Source organism: Macaca mulatta, chromosome 9 (genome assembly GCF_049350105.2).
Source record: "Macaca mulatta isolate MMU2019108-1 chromosome 9, T2T-MMU8v2.0, whole genome shotgun sequence".
Lineage (NCBI taxonomy): Eukaryota > Metazoa > Chordata > Mammalia > Primates > Cercopithecidae > Macaca > Macaca mulatta.
This window is the reverse complement of record NC_133414.1, coordinates 143152152-143176604: the sequence shown is the minus strand read 5'-3', so window position 1 is coordinate 143176604 and position 24453 is coordinate 143152152. Positions and strand designations below refer to the sequence as shown.

The window sequence follows — 24453 nt, the reverse complement described above, 5'->3', positions numbered from 1 at the left end:
CAGCCCCGGCCCTGGAAGCGGAGGTCCTGGGCTCAGGCCCCAGGGAGGTTTTTGAACCCTCCTCAGGTGGCCCCTGGGAGCGCTGTGTGGCTGGGGCCCACTCCCCCACTCTCAGTGGTCTTGAACTTCTGCTGCCCCAGCAGAGGCCTTTGATCAATGTTCCTGAGACCAGGGGAGGCAGGAAGAAATAGGAGAGATGAAGATGGCAGGAAGGGAGGGAGGGGGCTGGCACTGGCCACACAGCCTGCAGGCTGCGTTGAGAAGAGATGCTGGGGGGCGGGGCCCATGACTAGGGACCAAGGGACCTGGAGATGCATTTCAGCTGCTGGGGTCTTACTTGGCGGCGGCAAGGGCAGGCCGCCCTCAACACCTTGGAGCAGCCTGGCTTGTCTGTCTGTCTTCTTGTGTTTCCAACACAGCATGAAATAATATAGCATAATGTTACCTGGGAGCTTTATTCATTTATTTACATGAGCGAATTCCACGCAGGCCCCAAGATAACCAATCGCAGCCTGTCCTCTGCCCACAGGGCATGGGCGAGGGGAAGGGCAGGCTGTGCAAGGAAATCGTGATCGTATTTCAAAGGTCCAGCTGCAGGGTCGTCAAGAGAGGAAGGTAATTGTGACAGATTGCTTCCTTCCTTAGGACGTTCGCACTCATAAAAGCCAGAAGGAAAAATCACCTCTAATTCGATTAACACTTCATGCTCCCGGTCTATTACGGCCATTTGAAGATACAAAGAAGTAAAAGTAAATACATTTTGTTTGACAATCAAATTTCATCAGAACATTAGCTTCCAGGACTTTCATAAAAGTAACCAGGTTTGTCTTTGAGATGGAAGTTCGCCACGTTTGGGAGACCCTGTATGACCCAGCTTTCCTTGAGGGACAGAGACCGCGGCTCCCGTCCCTGGAACACACTGAGGACCACAGCAGGGAGCCATGAGGCTGGGTGGGGGCGGATGGTGCAGACAGACAGACACACGTTTCTGCAGGCGCACACGAGTCTGCCTGGCTAAGCCCAGCCCCAGCGTCAGGGTTGGAGAGGGCATGGCTCCGGCTTTCCTTGGAGAGGCCATGGACTGTGCCCCTGACCTGAGGCCCTCTCAAGGCTGGGGCTTTATCCTCCAGTTCGGGACTTGGCAGGTGCCATCCTTTTGCCAGCTTTCGCCCTTTACTCTAGTCATCGGGATCCCTGGCCTTTTCCGTGATCCAAGGATTGAAAAATACTTGAAAGAGCCTTTTTGGTTTTAGAGATAGAAGGTAGCGTTCTGCTTCTGTCGGAGGCTCCCTGCCAGACCAGACCTGTCCCGTCCTTGATGACCTCCGAGAGCCGCACACGCATGGGGCACCTCCAGGACGTTGGCGTCCCACAAGTGGCTGAGCCGTCCTCGAGCTCTCAGCCACTTTAGTTGAACTGAACCCCCTTTTCTCAGAGCTGATGCATCCACCGGAACAATGCACGATGAGTTTCTCAGTCTCCAGAGAGGCTTTTGGTGAAGCTGGGACTGAAGTTAGATCTAGTTTTCCCTGGTGTTGTTTTATAAATGGTGACCTTTTCCTTTATGCCCAAGGTCTTGGCCGCCTTCCCAGGGCTGAGGTGCCCGGTTTCAGGCAGGGGCTCACCCAGACCCATCCACAGCAGGAGGCATGGACAGTGCTGGGCTCGGGCCGTGCTTTAGGGTCTCTTCCCTGCTGAGAGTCTGCTCAAGTTGGTGTGGGTGCTCAGGGAAACCTGGGGCTCCTGGCAGCCACTCATCACTCGGCAGCACAGAGAAGCAGCCCCCTGAATGCTGGGAGGGAGCTGGGGCGAGACCACCAGGGCCTCGAGCACCCAGCCGAATTGTGGACTCACCTGAGGGCTCAAGGAGGAGAAGTTTTAGAGGGTGTGAGTTGAGGAAGGTGACGTGGCAGGGAGGGGAGTGGTTAAGAGACAGCGGTGTCTGTCCCAGAACCAGATGACCATGGCCACATGCTTTGCCCACGTGGCCTTTTATCTTGCCACTTGATCTGGAAAACACTTTTGGGTTCTCCAGACCAGGTCCTTGGCACGGAGAGGATGTTGAAAACAGCTGTGAAAGGGACAGCCCAGTTCCTGTGGCTGTGAAGAAGGTGCAGTTTCCCTTCCCGAACCTCAGACTCCAGGTGCCTGTCCTCTCTCCAGCAGTGATGCCTGCGGGCTGAGACGGTGCCACACGGCAACCTGCAGTCAAGGACGCCTGCTGCCAGCCGGCCACTATCTGCAGGGTGATGCTTGGGCAATGTCCATTTTATGGAGATATCTGCCGAGTTTGGAAACTGCCTCTCTGGCCTGCAACCACACTGCCTCCTCTGCAGCTAACTTCTGGCACCTGCATTTCTAACAACCAGCTCTGGCTTCTTCCACTGTGGAAATGGGAGGGAATCAATTGCAACCCGGACACTAATGAGGGAATAGAGGAGCTCCAGCCGGCGTTCCCAGGGAGAGAGGAGAGAGTCCCACTGCAGGAGGCTGAGAGTGGAAGAAAGGGCACAACTCCAGCCCAGCCCACATGACCTCCAGTCCCCACTCTCGTGATTCAGGCGGGGTGGAGGAACCGTCCTGAAACAGCGATCAGATGAGAACGTGCAGGGAGGGACCAGCAACGTGGTCCTCAGACAGAGTCAAACACTCGCTCCAGCCCAGGAGCCAGAACAAGACCCTGTTGTTCTCCCACCGAGGCAGCTCCAGTATTTACAGACACAGCCACTATCACAGACACAGCCACGGTCACAGACATAGTCACTGACATGGCCACGGTCACAGACACGGTCATGGTCAGAGACACAGCCACGGTCACAGACAGGGTCACGGTCACAGACACGGTCATGGTCACAGACACAGCCACGGTCACAGACACGGCCACGGTCACAGACACGGCCACGGTCACAGCCATGGTCACGTCATCCACAGGGAAACAGACAACAGGCGTGCTGAGACAGGCACCAGGATCGCCGTTGCTGTTCGTCCAGGGGGTGACGTGACGATGTACAACAGGGTGAGGAAGAGGGTGGAATCACAAACTTCTGCAGGAAAGGGTCTGAAGTTTACAGAAGAATTTAGGTCTTTAAGGATCAAGTCACATATAAAATGCCAAAGAATCAAAGAAGTGTCAGGCAAGAGGAAAGAGAGAGATCTCTGCTGAGACGTGGAAACCCCTGAGGGAGGAACAGCGTGTCCTGGTCTTGGGGCGTGCTGGGCAGACAGGATTCTAAACACCACCCCCTACCCCACCCCACCGCGCTGTGCTCATCCTGTGCGGGCCTCTCCTTGAGCGTGGATGGGGCTCATGTCACACCCGTGGCAATGTTGCACTGTGTTGTGTAAGACTCTGCCTTAGCCAGGGAGAGATTCTCTCTCTGGCTTGAAGAAGCTGCCCCACTGTGGGGGTCCTGGGGCAAGGACCTGCAGGCAGCCGCTCGGAGCCAAGATTGGCTCCCAGCTGGCTGAAGACATGGAAAGCTTCAGCCCTGCAACCACAAGACCTGAATTCTCCCAACGTCCAGTGAGCTTGGAAGAGGACCCCAAGCACCAGACGAGAACAAAGCTCCTGCTGGCACCTCGTCTCAGCCCAGTGGGATCTGGGCCAAGGAGCCCATTGCCCCCATGCTGGACTCAGGACCCATGCAGTCCATGGAGTGATCCGAGGTAGTGCTTGTGACCTGCTGAGTTTGAAGTCGTTGCTTATGCAGCAATAGAAACTGAGATGTGAAGGAGATTCCCTGGGCACCGGTCAGCCACCTGTGTGAGGCTGCTGAGACAGAACGCCCACACACACAGCAAATCATCTGAAGTGGGTTTATTCCCTGCAGACAGAAAACAAGGGTGGTAGAAGATGAGGGTGCCTTGTGATCCAGTCCTGCAGGCCCAGGAAAGCGGCAAGGAGGGGACGGAGCCTCCTCTACCCTTTGCTGTAACCAAGGGGATCCAAAAAGCAGCCCACAGTGGGTTTTATACCCTGAGGTCATGTGAAATGCTGGGCTAAAGGTGGAAGGATGTCTTGTTTCTGGGGTGGGACCCAAACAAAGCCTGGCTGTTCTCAGCCTGTTGCATTCCCAGTGCATTCCAGTCATTCTGGAGAGGTACCAGCCAGAAACAGGGAGAACCAGGTTTTGTCCACGACCACCCAGAGAACAGTCCCACAGCATAGCTGGACTTAAAAAAGATATGCAGCTTGGGCCGGGCACGGTGGCTCATGCCCAGTCCCAACACTTCGGGAGGCTGAGGCGAGCGGATCATGAGTCAGGAGATCGAGACCATCCTGGCTAACACGGTGAAACCCTGTTGCGACTAAAAATACAAAAATTAGCCAGACTTGGTGGTGGACGCCTGTAGTCCCAGCTACTTGGGAGGCTGAGGCAGGAGAATGACGTGAACCTGGGAGGCGGAGCTTGCAGTGAGCCGAGATCGCACCACTGCACTCCAGCTGGACGACAGAGCGAGACTCCGTCTCAAAAATAAATAAATAAATAAAGGAGATACGCAGCTTGCTGTCTACTCAGTTGATGGGCTTTCTCTTTCTTTCCCTGGTTGTTCTGCAACGTTGGACTTCCTTGGTGGTGGTGGCGGTACCGTGTGTGTGTGTATGTAGGCACACATGTGCATGTGTGTATCAGTGTGTGCATCTTTGTGCATATGTGTGCATTTGTGCAACGATGTACATGCGGGTGTGTACACACGTGCCCGTGTATGCATATCTTAGCATGTCCTGTGTGTGTTCATGTGTTTGCATGTGTGTGCACCTGCATGTGTACATGCTGTGGATGTTTGTGTGTGTGCTTATGTGTGTGTGTATAGTCACACACACATGTGTGTAATCTAGGCCCCATGGAATGTACTCTCTGGGCAACGTAGATATTTCACACAGGCTCGGGAATGTCAGGCTTCTCTCAGGAGCAGTTCGCAGGACTCCTCGTCCCCATGGCTGTCAGGACCCCTTCTTTGGGAGAAGTCCTGCGCCCACCTGGAGGGCAGGGAAGGACCCTGTTTTACACATGGCTGTGCAGCCTTCACTTCAGCCCCCACCTCCATCCTGGGTCCCAGCCACTGTGCTCTCACCCTTCCCTGAACTGTCCCTGACATGACACTGTTGGGCTTATCATTGTAAGTTGTGATCACTGTAGAGATGGCTTATCTGACCTTCTATAGAGATTATAAATCCCTTCGGCAGCAAAAACTACACATCATTAATTGAAAAAATTATTTTATTATACTTCTAGAACTCCAACATTTTTCAGAAACTGGTGTCGTTATGCCACACACGGTCTAATCCTCTGTCCCTGCAGAGCTGGGACCGTTGGGCTGTGCACAGGTCCCCGTGAGATGGGTGTCTGCCATCTGATTGGGCTGAATGGAGGCTGCCCACAGCTTCTCTAACAGCCCCAGATGCTCCCAGGGCCACGTGCACTCAGTCAAAGCTAAAGGGACCCATTCTGCCTGGAGACCCTCCCAGAGTCACCCCCTCACTCTGAGTCCCAGCAATGCTTCACCGTGTTCTATGGAGGAGAATCCCTGGCTGGACCCTCGGTCATCCCACCCAATGAAAGAGCTTGTGGGTTATTACAGAAAAGGCTGAAATTTGATAGTTAAAGATAGAAATTGCCAGTGAAGTAAATGCATCTGTTATGATAAACAGATAAAGCACGTGTTTATTGAAATAGTACCTCTATGAGGAATATTTTAAGAATGCGAATGGGGTTTTGTTTTTGTAAACTTTCAATTACCTTCCCCTCCCTGACCCTGCCCAGGTATTCATCTCCTGCCCAGATCCCAGGGTGGCTTTCCTCAAACGCATGCCCCATCCGAATTTTCTTCTCCCCTGTCTCTCGAGAGAATGCCCAGGCTCCTGACCGTGTCTCAGACTGCCCTGCACCTCAGCCTCTGGCTCTGCTGCCTCTTCCTTGTTCCTTCATGGGCTCTGGCACCCCCAGGCATGTTCAACCTCTTGTGATTCCTGCATTCCCTGTAGTTCATGACCCAGCCTTTGCCCTGACTGCCAGCCAGTCCTGGGATACCCCCCAGACTCCTATGTGAACCGTGAGGAGTATTCATGTTCCAAAGTCACAGAACTCTGGAAGCCACCTCCCCAGGCTGCTGTGGGTCTTTGCTAGGTCCCACTAGTGTCCAGGTCTGTCTCTGCTGTGGCCCTAGTGCCATCTTAAGAGTCTGCTAGCTCCTCACCAGCACTACCCTAGACCATGGGCTTCCTTGATTTATTTCCTCAGGATCCTCAATACCCAGCTTAGGGCTCAAGGCACAGTGAATGCATAGTCCATGTTTTTAAATGAATGCTTTTATGTTCTAAATGACTTAAGCATTCCCTTGCTCTATCAGCTGAGAGAGTCTAGAAGCAATGACACCTCATTAACATTGAACACACCAGTGCCCAGATCTTGGTTTCTAACACCGTTCTAGGAAAGGAGCCAGGGCTTATTGGAGAATTGACTGATTCAAGGGCAAAGGTGGGACATGCAGAAGGTGACCCTGGAGTATCTTTAGTGGCAGAAATTAAGGAGATGCCCAAAAAGCCAAGTGATGAGCTCCTGTCAGAGGCGCACAGGAGCCAGGAACCCCCCACAGAGCTTGTCAAGGCTAACCTGGAAGAAGCTGAGCAGGAAAAGAAGCAAAGTCACACTGGAGTCCAGCCCAAGCATGGGCTGAATATCCGAGTCCATAGCAATATAAATAAAAGATTGAGTACATAAGCAACGTGGAGGCATGAACGAGTATTCACCACCCCCCGCCCCCAGAACATTTCCCAGTCACTCATGTAGCTACTTCTCCTCCTCGGAAGTGGACACAGCCCATACCCCTAAGTGTGAGCTGTGCATGGCGATGTCCTTCCAGAGAGGACAGCATGGAGAGGTGCACTTCACAGTGGGGAGACCTCAGCCAGCCGACCACGGCCACCACTGACAGTGAGGAGTCATGTCAGCAGTGTGTATACCCTTGTTATGACATGATGAGAATGGCATTTACCTGTGTGGTCTTCCTCCCAAAACCCATAACCTCAGGCTATTTATGAGGAAAACCTCAGACAAATCCCAACTGAGGCGCATCCTGCAATGCACCTGACCAGGGCTCCTCAAACCATCATGACTTTGCTCCTCAAAGTCATCAACAGCAAGGGCTGTCTGAGACCCTGTCACAACCAAGAGGAGTCCAAGGAGATATGGCAGCCAAATGTGACAGGATCCTGGACAGAAACAGAAAATTGGGTAAAACCTAAAGAAATCTGAATAAACGCAGACTATTGTTAGTAATAATGTATCAGTGTTAGTGGTGATGAATCTAGCCTACTGATATGTTAACAACATGAGAAACTGGGTATGAGTATATGGTGACTTTCTGTAATATTCTTGCAAATTTTTAGTATGTGTAAAACTATTGCAAACAAAATAATTTATTTTTAAAATGACCTGCCTAAAAGAGGTTAAACTTTGATTGCAAATCAACTAAACTCAGCCTGTTTTCAAGACGTTACTCTTTGTTATGGTCTGTAGGGGTTCTGAAAATTTTTACAAATATAATTTCTCCTTTTGAAGTGGGGTGTTCCAGAATGCCATGCCTCTACAGATATAATTGGGGTTTCACATCAGGGGACACAACCCTGAAAGTTACCCAAGAAAGAAATGGTCATGAGTCTAGAAATTAAATTTTCTGATGTTATAGGTATTGATTTTCTTGGGACGTCTGACATGTCTAACACTTATACTCCACCACATCACTGAATCTATTGTACTTTAATGCCGGTTTTTGTTTGTTTGTTTTTAACCATCGATCATTTCAGCGCGGCTTCAGGCTTAGCATTAGATGCTAACAGCAACTCTATTGAATATCTTTCTTTAGGTGTCAGCATTTTCTACCTGGGAGAAAGAATTACACAAAATCGTGTTTGACCCACGCTATCTCCTGCTCAACTCTGAGGAACGAAAGCAGGTAATGGAGTGGGAGGGCACTTTGACTGCAGAGAGGGGCATGAAAGTGACTGCTGCATCCTGGATCTGGGGAGCTTTTCGTTCCTGAATGACAGACACTGTGTTGTAAATGTGGCCAGTGGGGAGGAGTTACAACTCCAGCACTGGAGCTTGCAAGCTTGTGAACAGAAGAGTTAGAGGGACTGAGGAAGGCTATTCTGGTCATTATTCTTACCTCACCATTTGGTTATGACCCTGGAAGACAAATACTTTTAAAGATGAAAATGTAGATTTTAGGAGCATTAACCCTCATTCCAAATGACCATAAATCATATGTTAAAAATATGAAATACTGAAGGTATTATATAAAGATACTGAAATAGGTGGTCTTATGTAAGACCTTAAGGTTTTATATGCTTAAAGTCTTATATAGTATGAAAGTTGTCAGAATGAAAATGAAGCCAGTAATGTTAAGAGAACCCTGACAAATAGAATGGGGGAAGACCATGAAGAGAGGGTTCTCACACTTGTGTACCTGATAACTAAAAAGGCTCTATGAGAACCACAGTCTTGCACACAAGGCCATCAAAACCTTCTATTCTATTCTATTCTATTCTATTCTATTCTATTCTATTCTATTCTATTCTATTCTATTCTATTCTGTTCTGTTCTGTTCTGTTCTGTTCTATTCTATTCTATTCTATTCTATTCTATTCTATTCTATTCTATTCTGTTCTATTCTAGACAGGGTCTGGCTCTGTTGCCCAGGCTGGAGTGCATTGTTCCAATCTCAGCTCACTGCAACCTCCACTTCCTGGACTCAAGCCATCCTCCCACCTCAGTCTCCTGAGTAGCTGGGACTACAGGCACCAGCCACCAGGCCCAGCTAATTTTTATACTTTTTGTAGAGATATGGTTGCTCTATATTCCCCAGGCTCATCCTGAACTCCTGGGCTCAAGCAATCCTTCCACCTCGGGTTCCCAAAGTGTGGGGATTACAGGTGTGAGCCACTGCACCTGGCTCATCACAAACTTATACACACAAAAAGCACTTCTCCAAGGACGCCTATCCAACAACTGCCTGTCCAACCTCAGACTGGCTTTGTCTTGTTATGGATCTCTGTAGCCAAAGATAATTATTTCAAAACAATGATTTAATCCTCTCATTTATTTTTCCTTAAAAATTACTGTCTTTTTTTTACTCCCTGAGTATTCTTGTCATTTTTGATGGCATGTGTATTCCCATCGCAATGCTCTCTTCCCAAATAAGCATTCATTTCATTTTAGAGAGCCTCTTTCTGCTTGTTCTTCAGGTTGACAATAATACTAATGAAATAGGAGTGGTCCAGAGAACAATAGCAGCACAGTAAAGGGTGGAAGTTCTACAGAACATCGCCCAGAAAACAAGGAATTGATTAGAGGGGGTTCTCTGGGGGCTATTTTAAGGAGAGACTTGCCAGGGGTCTGCCCTAGCTTTTCACAAAGTAGGTGCCTGAGCCAACACTGCTTTCCATATCAAACAGACAGAGGGACAGATGGTGTTGGCTCACAGGAGGGGCCTGTGGTTGCTGGGGGAGGGACCAGCACAGCCTGGGTCTGTGTGGCCCATGGAGCGCGTCTGAGAAGGGCCCTGAGATAGACTCTGGGAGGTCCGGACTTCCCTGCCCAGACTCCATGCGTGCGGTCACGTCTTGCCCTCCCTTTGCCCTTTGAGTTCAGAAATGATGCACATGGAAGGTGAGCTATTAAGAAGAGCGGCTGAAAATGGAAGAGCCATAGTTAATTTGGGGAAGAGGGATTCTGTGACCAGGGGCCCCAGGTTGGTGTCCACTGGATTTCTCACACCAACAGAATCTGATAAAGCCCCAGACGGAGGGTATGGGAAATTGCCATTTTATTTTCAATTCTGTCCTCTGCTCATCAAGCCCCTTTAAGCACATGCCTGAGGTGATGTCAGTGGAGCACTAACCCACAGGGTCTCAGTCACATGGACCCACGTTGCTCGTTGTAACCAGCTCCCACTCTGTCCCCACGCCCGCTCCCAGCCCTTGCCCCACCACTCCACTCACTGGAACTGGACCGTCTCCCTGGAGCAGGCTCGGGGCAGGCTGGGCAGTGTGACGTGTTCCCAGGATTGACTGCCTTAGGCTGGGCAGTGTGACGTGTTCCCAGGATTGACTGCCTTGGAATACAGAACTTGAACTTTTCAAGAACTTGGAATTAATAATCTTTTATTGTCTTCTAGCTGAGTTTCATTTTCTATAAAGAAATATTTTAAAATATGTGAAATGTGTTATCACAGTCTCAAAATAATACTACAATAGAGTTAGCTGAGTTTGGGTGTTATATATTTTTTTCCTATAGTGAAGGAAAACCATAGACTTTGATAATTGGCAATATTTCACCATTTTGTTGCAATTTTAAAAATCAAAAATTTCAGCTATGGCTGGGCACAATGGCTCATGCCTGTAATCCCAGCATTTTGGGAGGCCGAGGTGGGCGGATCACCTGAGGTCGGGAATTCGAGACCAGCCTGGTCAACATGACAAAGCCCTGTCTTTACTAAAAACGCCAAAAATTAACCAGGTGTCATGGTGCTTGCTTGTAATCCCAGCTACCTGGGAGGCTGAGGCAGGAGAATCACTTGAACCCAGGAGGCAGAGGTTGCAGTGAGCCGAGATTGTGCCATTGCATTGCAGCCTGGGCAAAAAGAGCAAAACTCCGTCTCAAAAAAAAAAAAAAAATCAGCTATGAAAAAGCATAGAAAGGAGCCTGTGATTTTACGTGACAGACTCACTGGAGGACATAGTCAGGAACCATGAACTAGGCAGTGTCTAAAAATCATCAGTACATCTGGAGTGTGTGTGGCGTGTGTGCTGTGTGTGGCGTGTGGCTTCTGTGTGGCATGCGTGGCGTGTGCCACGTGTGCCATGTGTGCCACCACAACTAGTTTGCTGTTGTCAGTTGTTCTCTCTCTGTGCCATGGATACCTTTTGAGGCCATTAGTCCCTTTAAAAAACATTGAATAAGTAAGATCATCTCCATTGCAAAAAGAAAATTCCAATTTATGATCAAGCCCTTCCAGATATTCTAGTTTAAATGCCAAGGCACATCTCTTAAAACAACTGGGAACACAGGGGCCCAGTCTGCTTGCTGGGTGGAAGTGGTTCATGGGCAGGGCAGCGCCAGCCCCCTGATGTCCCCCCGATGTCCCCCCTGATGTCTGGGGGACATGGGCATCCCATCCAGGGCTCATCCAAGCGAGCACTGTGAGGCTGGACCTTCCTCAGGCCATCATCAGAGACAGCAGATGCTAACCCTGATGGGGCTAGGCCTACCTGGGCTGGGATGCCCTGCCCTTGCCTGGGTGGGTCCTCTGCAAATAGATGAGATGAGAGTATAGCTCATGCTAAGTACCCGTTGCCTGGGGAAAGCCTTTAAGCATCCCTGTGAAATCACCCAGAGGAAACTGTGGGCCTGTCCCAATGTCCTGCAACTTGGTCCCAGAAGGTCCAGTGGGAAAGAGGAGGAAGCAGGCCGCACTGTAGCCAGCGCACTGGAGTGGCCAGAGGGCATTCAGAAGTGCCTGCAACCTCATCAAAGGGGAGCATGGCAGCTCGTATGAGGAGGAGGATGGAGAGAAATCATAGCAGGTCCCCATCCAAAGACCACAGTCCTATTTAGGAAGAAATCGGGTTAGAAGTATCAGACATAGAATCGGTACAGGACCTCGTGTCACACAGTGTGTTCACGGGGAAAGCTAAGGCCCCTGGTGTGAAAATCACAGCCCTTCCTCTGCCGGGGGAGCTGCACAGGAGAAGAGTGATCCTACACAGAACCAGGGTCGAGGGAGGGTGAAGCAGGCCTGTTTCTATGGCAACAAATAGCGTTTTGTTTTATTGTGCTAGAACGTACAGCAGTGATGTAACGGCCAACGGAATCTCTTTTAAAAAGTCATGCTCCACTTTGGATAAAGCTGGTATAATTTGTTAAGGATGAAAAACAAAACCTGCAATGTTAAATTATAGCAGCATAAAATAAAGTAACAGAGCAAAGCGAGAGGAAAGAGAGGAGCGTTTGATGAGATGGAGAAATGGTTCTAGGCAGAGAGAGAAGCAGGCGTTTCTGAAGAGCCCTGACCCCACGGCCAGCGAGGCTTTCTCTCCAGGTCTGAAATTAATAGAGCGAAACTCTAGCTAATGATGGAGCCATATGCTTTTATTTGGATAATAACCCTGCATTCATTTTTTTTATTAGTTAAATATAAGACAACTGAGAACTTACATTGCTATAAGAAGCCAATTATGGCCAGGCACGGTGACTCACACCTGTAACCCCAGCACTTTGGAAGGCCGAGGCGGGTGGAGTTTGAGACCAGGCTGGCCAACATGGTGAAACCCGTCTCTACTAAAAATAAAAAAAAAATAAGCCGGGCGTGGTGGCACACACCTGTAGTCCCAGCTACTTGGGAGGCTGAGGCAGGAGAATTGCTTGAACCCAGGAGGCAGAGGTTGCAGTGAGCCAAGATCATGCCATTGCACTCCAGCCTGGGCAACAGAGCGAGACTTTGTCTCAAAAAAAAAAAGAAAAGAAAAAAAGCCAATCATATTCTTACTTACATATACATGCACGTATTCTCAATTTGAGCCATATTTGTGGATGTTTCATTTTGCTGCTGTATCTTCAGGAGACCAGTAGCATTGTGTATTCATAACCCTGTAAAGGTTTACCACTACTGACATGGAATCTGAAACAATGAGACAAAGTGGGAAGGAAACCGCTCCAGAGAAGAGGCTGAGCGGTGCTGGGGTGGAGGCTTTCACCTGCCCACCTTACTTTCTCATCACCCCCTCACTTGGCATGAGTGTCGAAGGAGCTGCCTGCTTGGTCCTCGGTCACATTCTAAGATCTGCCTGGCCGTTGGTTGGATTGGTGCACAGTTGCCATTTATCGACCTTATAGGATCCTATGTGGACTTTCTCTTGATATTTTTGTTTATGTTTATCTACATTTGCATGAACACTCATCTTCAGTTTATTTTTAATATTCTTGAGTTTGGGGTAGCATTAGGAATGAAAGAACTTTGTCCCTCTTTGACTCTGTAGTCTATAAATGACAATTTTTCGGTTGTTAGAACAATGATCCATCTTCCTCTGACAGAGAAGAGGTTTTGTGGCCTGTCATAAAGAGATTGCATCTCGTTATGCGGGCTGGCGGGTTCCAGGAGAAGTGCCCTGGAGCCTTGCCCAAAATTGCCTGCCAGCTGATGTGCGTGTCCTTCCCACTGAGGAGCAGGGTTTTCCTGTTTGGGGCAGCATTTGAGACGTACTTCTGGTCAGACTGGGGCATGCCCAGTGCCCAAGGGTCAGGCCTCCTGGTCAGTTGTTTCCACCCTGATGACCCAGGCAGCCTGGCATCCCATGACCTCCTCAGAAGAGGCCGCTTGTGCACCCTGAGTCCTCCCCAACGCGCCAGACTCCCAGGTTCACAAGTGGGGATCAGAGATGCAGAATTTACTTTCTTTTCACAAGTTAAGGTCATTTTTGGGAGACTGGAATGTCAATTACGTCACCCTAGGAAGTGACTAGCACGAACTGAGTGCTCTGCTGTGTTCTGGTGCCACTGGCCATGATGAGAAAGTGAGGAGGCCGTGCAGTACGGATGCTGCTCGGAGGCCACAGCGAGGACCACTGCAGCCCTACGGCATGAGTTCCAAATTGCCACTTGGTTCCAGATGCCTGCGGAGAGGGCAGCCAAGCCATTCTCCGGGTTTCTCCAGCAGGGCTGTTTCACATTTGACCCAGAAATGGCGCCTGCATGTAGAGAAATGCCAGGCCGTGTGGGGACCCAGGTTTAATTATTCAGACCGCTTGGATCCTGGAGAGCTATGCTGAAAGGCTGTTGCTCATAACTCCAGCAGCTGTGAACAAGGACAGCTTTTGCCATAGATTCTTGCTGCTTTCTCATGTTGTGCTTGGAATACAAGATTTCATTTCTGATATGCAATTTCATGATGTTTTTCTTCTGTGTCTGTGTTTTAAGATATTTGAACAGTTTGTCAAGACAAGAATAAAAGAAGAATACAAGGAAAAGAAAAGTAAATTGCTGCTAGCCAAAGAAGAATTCAAGAAACTTCTAGAGGAATCTAAAGTGTCTCCCAGGTATGGAGAGATAAATATACCAGATGATTTCTGGGGCTGGGAACTTGCCAATTACAAGCGGACTCTTCAGGTTTGTTTTTGTTAAATTGTGTAACCCAGCCTTCCACAGACACAAAAGTGTGAGCTTTGAAGACCTGCCAGTGAGACCAGGCTGATTCCCCTCTACCATGCTGCCTGTCATGAGCCTCCAAATGTCCCTCTTATCAGTCCTGGGAAAGTGGGCTATTTGCTATCCAAATGCATCACAACCATTTTATTCCTACCCTGCATACCTTTCAAACGTCAGCAGCCCTGACTGACCCAGATAACCAATCAATACGTCAGCACCCATGAGATGAGGTTGAGTTTCTGAGCTAATGATCAAGAAGCAAAAATGCAAAGCTAACTACAAACAACAGCACCGTAACCCCTACCACACCCCTTGGTTCCAGATGTCTTAACAGTTGGTCCCAGAATAAGATGAAGATTTGATATACTGGAGAAGTGAACTGAGTTAACTGGGTTGCCAAGACTTACTAAAATAATAAGTGAGGCATTATTTCCATGAAATAAGACACACTTATAAGAAAATAGATGCTAGAAATCTGAAGAATACATAAGCTTAACTCTTAAAAATTAGCTTTAATTGACTAATCTTTATAAATTAATGAACATGTACTACTCTTAGAACTATAAAACTGTAAGTTTTATAAGCATAAAAATGGTTGACAATGTATTTTTATTTTAGACTGGAAGATCCAGCATCAGGTTTTTTGTTTGTTTGTTTTTGTTTTTTGTTTATTTTTGAGACAGTCTCACTTTTCACCCAGGCTGTAGTGCAGTGGCACGATCTTGGTTTACTGTAACCTTTGCCTCTGAGGTTCAAGAAATTCTCCCTGCTTCAGCCTCCCAAGTAGCTGGGATAACAGGCACCCACTACCATGCCCAGCTAATTTTTGTATTTTTTAGTAGAGACAGGGTTTCGCCATGTTGACCAGGCTGGTCTTGAACTCCTGACCTCAGGTGACCCACCTGCCTTAGCCTCCCAAAGTGCTGGGATTACAGGCGTGAGCCATGGTGCCTGGCCAGCATCAGTTTTTAAGCGGACATTAATTGATGCTTTCTATGAAGGCATAGGCCTCCTTTGTTTGACCTGTGGTTTGGTTGATCAAGAATTGGGTGGCCTAAGTTAGTGCTAGTTACACAATCCTCATAACACTTCTCTAACTATTCTAGAGAACAGGTACTTTCTGAACGGGGAAAAATAGCATGAGTTATCTTCATCACAAGTGCTAACGTGGGCAAGTAAATGTGTGTCCCATTGCTTGCAACTTGTGATTTTCTATGGTTAAAGTAGACATGAGAATGCTGGGTTCTAGCCATGGCTCAGCTGTGTCCACCCACCAGGTGGCCATGGGACAGAGGCCGCGGAGGCAAGGGCTTGGGAAAGGTGTGGGAGCCCCTTCTCTGCCTTAGTTCACAGCCTGGCCCCGGCCCTGGCCCATCTTATCCCGGCCATGGGGTAAGTATTGGGCCTTCCTGTGCGTCAGAGCCCTCCTCCAAATGGGAGGATGACCACACACACCTCAGCAAGTGACTAGGAGGATGGAGTGAGGGGCTACAGGGAGGGACCCCAGTGGCACCTGGCAGGCAGGAGGAGCTCCAAAAGTTATAGCTGTCATTACTGTTGAGACCGTCATTACTATTAAGGACATTTGGCCAGCATTCTCTGTCTCTCTATTGATAAAATAGTAGCAATAAGCCACATACTCCCCTTCCCATGAATACATCATGAAGACAATGGAAAAAGATATTCAGAATGCAATGAGTCATTTAAAAAAGATGATACACACACACACGCAAGGAAAATGAGTGGTAGAAATTAGAAGGGAGTTAAACTGACTATTTTTAAAATTAGATTTAATTGCCTGCTATTTTTTAAGAGAAATTTTATTGTATATATTTAAACTATACAACATAATGGTACAGGGTGCATAGAGATAATAAAATGCTTACTATAATGCAGTAAATTTTAGCATTTATACTTGAGATATATTGCTTTTATAATTATAAAGCTTTTTTTTAATTTTTAAAGTAGCTAAGTTTACAACATTTCAAAAACTTTTTCCAGATCTCCTGTCTACCGTTCTGTAGGCATCCTATTGAAACATGTGCAATTCAAATGACCACATGCTGGACGGCTAGGCTCATCCCCACGCAGGCCATGTGGGCCTCTTCGAAGCAGCCTCCTGGGGCTGTGTGGCCTCCTACAGCCATACAGTCCCTTACTGGTCGCCCGTCTCAGCCTCAGTCTTGAGCAGCCTGTGGGAATGGTGGTGATGGGATAGTCCAGAATTCCCAGACAGCCCCTAGCCCCAGCTCTGCCCGCCTCTCGGGAGAGCATCCACTAGGGACTGGGTCCTAGCCAGGTGGGGTTGGCTACCTGGTGGGGTTGACACCTGGTGCTCCTTCTTGGAAGCTGCAGCAGCTGCCTCCTTCATGGCAGGCTGTCCTGAGTCCCGCTTAGTGGAGGGAGAACAGAGATGCAGGGCCCGTGACTCACCTTCCTGAGCTCACACCACAGCTCGTCAGCATCAGCAGAAACCCAGTGCTGCCCCTTGGCATGGCTCGGGGGCCACAGAGGTATGAAGCTCCCTTTCTTTTCAGGGACACTTTTTCAGAGAGACCCAGAATAGGACCTGTCTAGCAGCGGCACCTGTCCAGCCCCTAACTGAGAATGTGTAGATGCCTGTCTAGCCAGGGGAGCGTGGAACAAGCCCAGGCGAGTCTGACCATTTGACTCATCCCGAGCAGGTCAGGGGTGGAGTGTGGCGTAGCCACGGCACAGCAAGGTTGTTACGTCAGTAAAGGAAGGAAGGGGGAAGGAGGGAGAGAAGGAAGAAAGGAATGGGGAGAAAAGGAGGGAGGGAGAGAAGGAAGGAGGAAGGGAAGGCAGGGGAGAGGGCAAGAAGGAGGGAGGGAGGAAGAGGGAAGCCAGAGAGAAGTGCTTTTCTTGCAAGAGATGTGTAAACAAGCCCCCCACAGATGGAGAGCAGGAAAACGGCAGCGCCTTGGGGAAGGAATGAGATGAGTTGTTCAGTGACAGAAGTGAGCATGAGTCTGATAATTATTTGTCTTGTCTTCTAACAGCCATGTCGGCATAATCTTGTTGTTTGTATATTTCAGAAGCTATTAAGTTATAATAATTTAACACAATAATTCAGTGTCTGCAAGGAAGTGTAAAATTCTCTGGGAAGAGAAATCGGAGGGAATAAGAAGAATCCCCCGGACAAAAATGACCACATTTTTCCAGGCACCCCAGAGCACATTGCCCAGGCCAGGCCCTGCTGTTGCTGGACAAGCGAGTGCATCTGCATGGACCAGTGGCTCCAGGCCTTGGCCCCTCTACCCCTGTCCCTGTTTCTGGCTTCAAGTTCAAGGCTAAGAGAACAGGAATTTGCTGGGCCCGGTGCCTGTGAAGGTCAGGTTGGTCACCGCAGAGGCGCGTCCTGTTTTGCCCTCTGAGCTGCCCTAGCCTTGAGAACAGCCTTGCTGGTCTAGACTGGGTCACTCGTGTTTTCCTGTGGGGCACCACCTGACCTGGCAGCTCTGATTCACTCCATCAGTGTTTGGGGCTCACTAGTTGCCAGACACTGGGCTGGACATTCAGGGCATTTATCAGAGAATGAAGCAGATAATGCCTCCCCCATTCGAACGTGGGAGTCCGGTTCCACACGTGAGGTTTGACAAGATCACCACTGTGAAGAGGGCTATGATGGAGTCACAGTTCTCTGACCTTCTAGACAGGGCGAGTTTCCCAAAGAAGATGCCTTGGCCTGGTTTCTCATGACGAGCAGCTCTAACTGGGGGAAGAAACAAGGGAAGGGTGTGCCAGGCGGAGGGAACAGTGTAAGAAAGACCGTGGCAGGCAGAGCATGGTGGCAGCAAGGAAGGGGCGGAGGAGACCTGGCAGGCACAGTTGTGACGGGGACGGCTGGGAGAGTGACAGCTGCACGAACCGGCTGAGGAGGCTAGTGGAGGCCGCTCATTTCTGGAGGCCACTCAGAGGAGAGACCAGGGGTTCCTGCAAGTGAGGGCAGGTCAGGGCTCTGCAGGACCCCGGTGAGGAGCAGGCACGGCTGGCCAGAGCCGCTCACCCACCGGGTGCCCTGCCGCCCACGGCCAGGCCTGGTGGAAGGGCTGGCTGCTTGCTCAGGCAGTACCGCTGCAGGATCTCTGGGGAGGCCAGAGTTGCTCTCTGGAAGGTGTCTCAGGAAACTCTTTCTTTTTCAGGACCACATTTAAGGAGTTTGCGGAGAAATACGGCCGGGATCAGAGGTTCCGACTTGTTCAAAAAAGAAAGGACCAGGAGCATTTTTTCAACCAATTCATACTTATTCTTAAGAAACGGGACAAGGAAAACAGACTAAGGCTGCGGAAAATGAGATGAGTTTGTGAAAAATGCAATAAGCCCGGGGGTTGGCCCTGGGCGTGCCGGGGGCGAGGAGGTCACGGTGGAGACAGACACGGGCGTGGGGCGGCCGGCACCTGCACGACCCAGCGGGCACCGGCACTGCGGGGTCTTCGTTCTCAGAGGATTACTGTTTCATATTGAAGCTCTCTCTTTTGTACGTTCAGAGTTTGATGCATTTCTAATTGTCATGATACGTCGATCTCTTAATTGTTTTAATTATGCAAATTACTTGTAATATACACAAATTATCAATCCACTGCAGGACTGTGGGGAAGCGGGAACAGGAGCCTCCGTAACCATCTCAAGGCATTTGTGTCATCACCTGAGACGATTAGCGAAAATTTTCTGAAAAACTTTTGTGAATTACTTCGCTCCTCCAGGATTCCCGCGCCGTTGAGGAATTCCTTACTCTGTCCCTAGGTCTCAGTCTCGTTTCTGAGTAGCAGCAATAGGGTTTTCATCGTTCATCATAGTGACAACTGTGAGCATCCCACACCTGGACTGTGGATCACTTACAGGTTTCCAAGGGTGGCCGCGCGTTCCTCCCAGTGGGGCGTCCCGGTCTGGAGCAGGGAGCCGTGCTGGTTGCCACAGGTCCTACTTCAAAAGAATTATTTTGTACAAAACCATCATATTAATATTTGAGTTATTTTTATTGTATGCCCAGAGTTTGCATGAGATTTTTTCTCATCACCTTTGTATAAAAAATTTTTAATTTTTTTTAATCAATAAATATTTTAAACCAGTGTGTGTGTGTGTGTGTGTGTGTGTGTGTGTTACTAAGGCATTCCTTATGATCTTAAGCAGCAAAATTGTGTTTCAACTAAAGATACCCAGTTTTGAAAGATTCAGGGGGAAAAAAAATCCTGATGATTGCAATAAGGACCATGAAAATGCCACTCACACCAAATCTTACTTTTTAACATACTTAGTAGTCCTGGCTGGAACCATGTTGGGCAAAACCTTCGCTAATTAATTGCGTTCCTTGAACTATTGAACATCCATTTATTTATTTCAAGATTTGTGGAGTTATCTGTTCAGATACAATGTCTTTGTCCCCTAGTAAAGAGTGACACAGCCTCCTCATCTACCTTCTTCTTAATTAGTTCCCATGGGAACACTTTTTTCCAAACTTATTAGGATGTAATTGGGCAAGGTGGGATCCACTCTTCACTGAGATCAGCCCTGGTCCTGACACTATCACTGTTAACACCTCACCTCTGTGTCAGGTGGCCCCTGGGGGTTCCAGGGCCGTTGATCAGGCTCAGGCCTACTGTCCAGTCCACCCAACACAAAACTGCAGGTACACAACCACATTTCACTTAGAGTGGACACAGCATGGGCAAAGTGGCCCTGACCAGGGGGACTCGACTCATGGCTCCAGTCCCGCCCCTGCCCACAGTGCTGCCTCCTGCTGAACTCCTGGTTCCCCGCCGACAGAGGATGGAAGGTGCTTGCCAGGACTCACGGGGGAGTCCCCAGCTCTGCTGGCTCCAGACACCAGTAATGGCCTGGTCCAGAGTGGTGCCGATGGCCGTTGTGAAGGAGAAGCCTCAGTGAGTGGCCTCAGGCTGTGGAAGCCACCACTTTGTAAACCTTTCCTTCCTCTCGGTGAAAGGGGAGCACTGGCTTATGGGCTGGGGTTACTGAGTGTCCACCTCAAGCAAGAGATGAAGAAGTCTGGGAATTAGGATGGACACAGAATGTGGAGATATTCGGGTCCCATGTGCTTGCGAAATCCCCTTCACAAGGCACACTCTAGTACTGGGGAGAAGACAATGGTCCTGCGGCCATCAGCCTGTGTCTTTCCCTCACTACCCTGATTCTTACGCATTGGGCCAACTTCAAAGTGACCTCGAGAGCGGGATGCGGGGTCTGCATGGGCTTTAGTAGAATTGCTCAGGGAGGGGGTGGAGCTACTGCCATAAAAGGCCAATGTTCAGTCTCAAAGATGGCCCCTTTGTTGGGCTGATCACGTGGAATTGTCTCATTAATGAGGAAGCAATTTCTTCTCATTCGATTACCTCCCCAGAGGCCGATGTTCTTTCCCTGCCTGAAGCACTTCTACCGTGATCACGACCCGATTCCTCCAGGATGGCCTCCATCTCCAGGGCTGCCCCCAAGATGTCTTGTTGACCAAGGGATTCAATCCAAGTGAAAGTCATTGCAACAATGAGCTCAGAGCCACCCGACTCAGTGGTGTTCCCATGTGCCCACCCCCACAGCAGCTGCCTTGATAAGTCTGGAATAACCTACGAGGGCCTGGACACAGTGCCACCTGGGAGACAAAACCCTGAGGGTCTGGTGCCTGTGGGTTATGGTGCCCACCAGAGCCCAGCAGCCTGCAAGAGGCGGCGTTTCCCCTAGAACCAGGTGCAACAAGGGGAGGTGGGAGTGGCCCCTTGGGTCATCGACTCATTAACCTACTTAGGGAATCTTTATGTCCATCCCCACAGCCCTGGGCTGGTGCATGTGAAGAGCCTGTTGCCCAAGGGCAGAGTTTGCTCACCATCTTGGTTCTGTTCAACTGGAGGCCGTGGCAGCTTCCTGCTATTTGGACCCCTCCTGGCTCTGAAGCAGGAGGTGGAGAAGGTGGCCGCTCTGCTGGCTGGGGCGAATTCTCCCAATTCCACATAATGAGGACTCGGAGAACCATGACTGGACCCTGCGGAATTTGCTGGGCATCTTTAGTACCACTCAGTGCTTGGCACTGGTTGGCAGGAAACTATCAACTCAGAAAGTCAGCAGTGGTGAAGACTTGGACCCCACAGAAAAGCAAGCTTGGCTCACCCATCACGTGGTTTTGGGTAAAAGGAGCCTGAGATTGAGCTGGAAGTGGTGATTCTCATCCAAGGGCTCATGGCTGTCTCTGGAAATAGGACCTGAGCAGCTGAACTCTTCCGTGGATCATGTCTTCCCCTTTCTCTCCCCTGTTATCTCATTCGGCCCACTGCCCCGGGTTTCTGCTGGGGACTTTGTGGTGTTACCTCAGTGGATTCTCCCACGCTGGGGGCGGGGCCCCGTCCTCACCAATGCCTGTGAGTGTGCTGTGGGGTGAGGGGCCAGAGCTCCATAGTTTCTATTCGTCCCCAAAACTCCTCTCCCAGGGGTTCTGCCCCGCCCTGTGGCCCCCGAGTCTCCCACACCACGGCTCTGGGCCCTCTTCCTTCCTGCTCTTGGCTGCTTCTGTCAATGGGAGGCAGCAGCAGGAAACAGTGATGGTGGGCGGGGTAGTTTGGGGTGTCTGTTCCCCCTCTTCCCTGCTGCCTGGCCACATTGTTTCCTTTGCCCAAGGCCACAGCTCTGGTCAGGGAGCTGTTCCTACAGCCATGGCTCACGTGGACTTTGGCAACAGTGGCCTTTCCCGCCCTTTCAGGCTCGGGCTAGAAGCAGCATCTGTGGTGGCTTTTCCCAGGCACTCTGCCCTCCCTGACTTCCCTCAGCTCGGCTCCAGTGTTCAGGGTCACACTCTGGTAAGTCCTCCTCCGTCACCCCTAGCGAGTGGCCATCTGTGGGCCATCAGCGCCATGACCCTCTAATCCCCGCCATCATTTCCATCGTCGCCCAGATGGTAATTATCCAATGCTCATGACAAGGCACAGTTACACCAGAAATGAAATAGGCATGAGTGCATGGGGAGGGCCCCGTGTTAGCTGTTTCCACAAACGTGAAAGAATCCATACTCTCTCGGTGCTTAGGAACACACAGGTGCCGCCGGCCTGGAGGAAAACTCCTGGGTATTTTTGCTTTTCATCCAAATATTCGGGGGTCTCGTATGTTAGTTCATACAGCCATGATTATGATTCGAAGAGAATTAAATGATTTAAAGTCATGGTTAGCTGAGTGATGGAGCCATCTCCATGCTGATGGTTGTATCTACCTGCACGCCCATCTGTGGGCCCATCAGCAATGCCGTGGAGATGAAGGGGGAATGCGGGTGTAATTAGGGACGTGTTCAGGGAGCAAAACGAGCTCTGAAACCCCTCATAATGTCTGTCTATAGGGAGTGCATTTCCAATGTTCTCCTACTTTGGGGGCTGTAGATGTAAATAACCTTTCTAGTTTCAGTATGTATTTAAGATATTATAGAAAAACAGTATTAGGTTATAATTTCATTTTTCCATGTTTCACTTACATTTTAAATGCCACTAACCTAACTTGGATGAACTTGACAGTAGCTTCTTAGAATTTAGCAGGAAACTAAAATATTCTATTAGAGTGTCCATCAGAAATCACTGAACCCCACCCAGGACCAGCAAGAGAGCAGAAGGAGAGGCAGTCGCTGGCCTTGGTCATGGAACAGAAGCTTCCCTCCAAGCTCCAGAGCCCAAGAGCTGGGCCCACCCACCTCTCACCTTCCTGGGGCCCTTGCCTTTCACTAACCCCTCCCACCTGCCCCTGGCTCCTCGCTCATCCTCTCTCAGACTCTGTTCTTCTCTCAGACTTGCCCCTGGGGTCTCAGCTCAGGGGTTCCCTGCCCACCTGGGCCCCACCCCGGCCCCACCCGGGCCTTCTCTCTCTGCCTGGGAGTTCTCAGCTCCTCCTTGCTGCTGCCAGATCTGCCAGCCCCTCCACACATCAGAGCATGCCCCTTGCCAGTCTGCCGCTCCCCAGCACCCCCTGCTCTGTGGGGAGGCCCCCGCAGGGAGGATGAGGGGGCCCCGGGCCTTCCTGGCCGTGAGCAGTCGAGACCAGAGGAGCAGCGTGGCATGACGGAGATGGATGGGCCTGCGTGGACTCACGGCCCTGCTGTTTCTCACAGATGGTCAGGACACTTTTTTTTTTTTTTTAACCAAGGTTTACTCAGTGTTCCATTCATTTCTTTACTAAACGTTTATTGTCGCTACTGTTTATTTTCTTGTTGCTGCTTCTTTTGAATGATCTGCTGCAAACAATAATAAGAGGAAGTTGTATTGCCCCCAAAATACTTACCTTGTTTTTTTTTTGTTTGTTTGTTTTTTGCTGTCTTTTCTCCATTAAGAATGTGAAGTGTGATGCAGGTGAAAAACTCCTGCTTGTTTGTAAAACGCTGTCAGCATAATGTAGTCGTGTCCTTGCCGGGCCTGCTGACGTGAAGAGACCCATGAAGACTGGCATTGTGAAGTCACTGTGCCCTCGGGCACTGGCAATGAGGAGGGAGGGCCATCCCCATGAGAACAGGGACAGTGGGGGACAGAGGACAGCAGTGGGGTGAGGGGGCACAGAAAACAGGGATTCGGACAGCTGCTCAGGAGAGCAGAATTCAGAGCAAACAGAACTGTTTCCATACAGTTTTAGGGATTTTGTCTTGCGATTGAATCCCTTCCTGCTTCCAAACTCTGTTTTCCAAGACTCGATCTTTAAAAATTGCATTACACTTGGAAATCATTTGGAGATCTTAAAATAATGCGTATTTACTGTATTGGAGGTGAGGGAGTGGAAGCCATGTGGAAATAGCCTGTCCTGGGGCTCTGGTGGCTTCTCCAGGCGCAGGGCCAGCCGTGTCTATCCACACAGTGCAGGCTGTGCTCCCCCACTCACCGCCGCGTGCTTTACAGAGACACACAGACATACCCACAGCCCACGTGCTCCCCTTGCCATGGCCATGACAACGGGTGGGGTCTGGGTTCCTGCCCTGTGAATCCAGCAGGGACCAGTGACTGCTTTCAACCAGAGCGCACAAGGAAGACGCATGTGACTTGCCAGGCCAGGCTCTGAAAGGAGGCAGCCTCTGCCTGGCTCCTCCTTGCCCAGGACATTCTCCTGTGGGAGCCACCATATTGTGAGGAAGCCCTGCCTGCCTGGAGAGGCCCCAGCTGTGGCCTCAGGCGACAGGAGCTAGCGTGGGAGCCTCCTAGGAGCCCAGCTCCCAGCGCTTGAATGCACCTTCTGACACTGAGCCAGGCGGACACCAACTCTCCCCACT

The 24453-nt window shown here is 49.9% G+C and overlaps 1 protein-coding gene across 1 annotated transcript in view; it reads left to right on the top strand.

Annotated features, from left to right (window-relative positions):
• TCERG1L (transcription elongation regulator 1 like) overlaps positions 1 to 19289 on the top strand; it is a 232632-nt gene extending 213343 nt beyond the window's left edge. The window contains exons 10-12 of the mRNA XM_028827020.2: positions 7867 to 7956; positions 13977 to 14095; positions 18368 to 19289. Of these exons, the coding sequence (XP_028682853.2) occupies positions 7867 to 7956; positions 13977 to 14095; positions 18368 to 18524 (366 nt within the window). The 3' untranslated portion in view covers positions 18525 to 19289. The remainder of the gene's footprint in view (positions 1 to 7866; positions 7957 to 13976; positions 14096 to 18367) is intronic.
• Positions 19290 to 24453: the final 5164 nt, after the last annotated feature.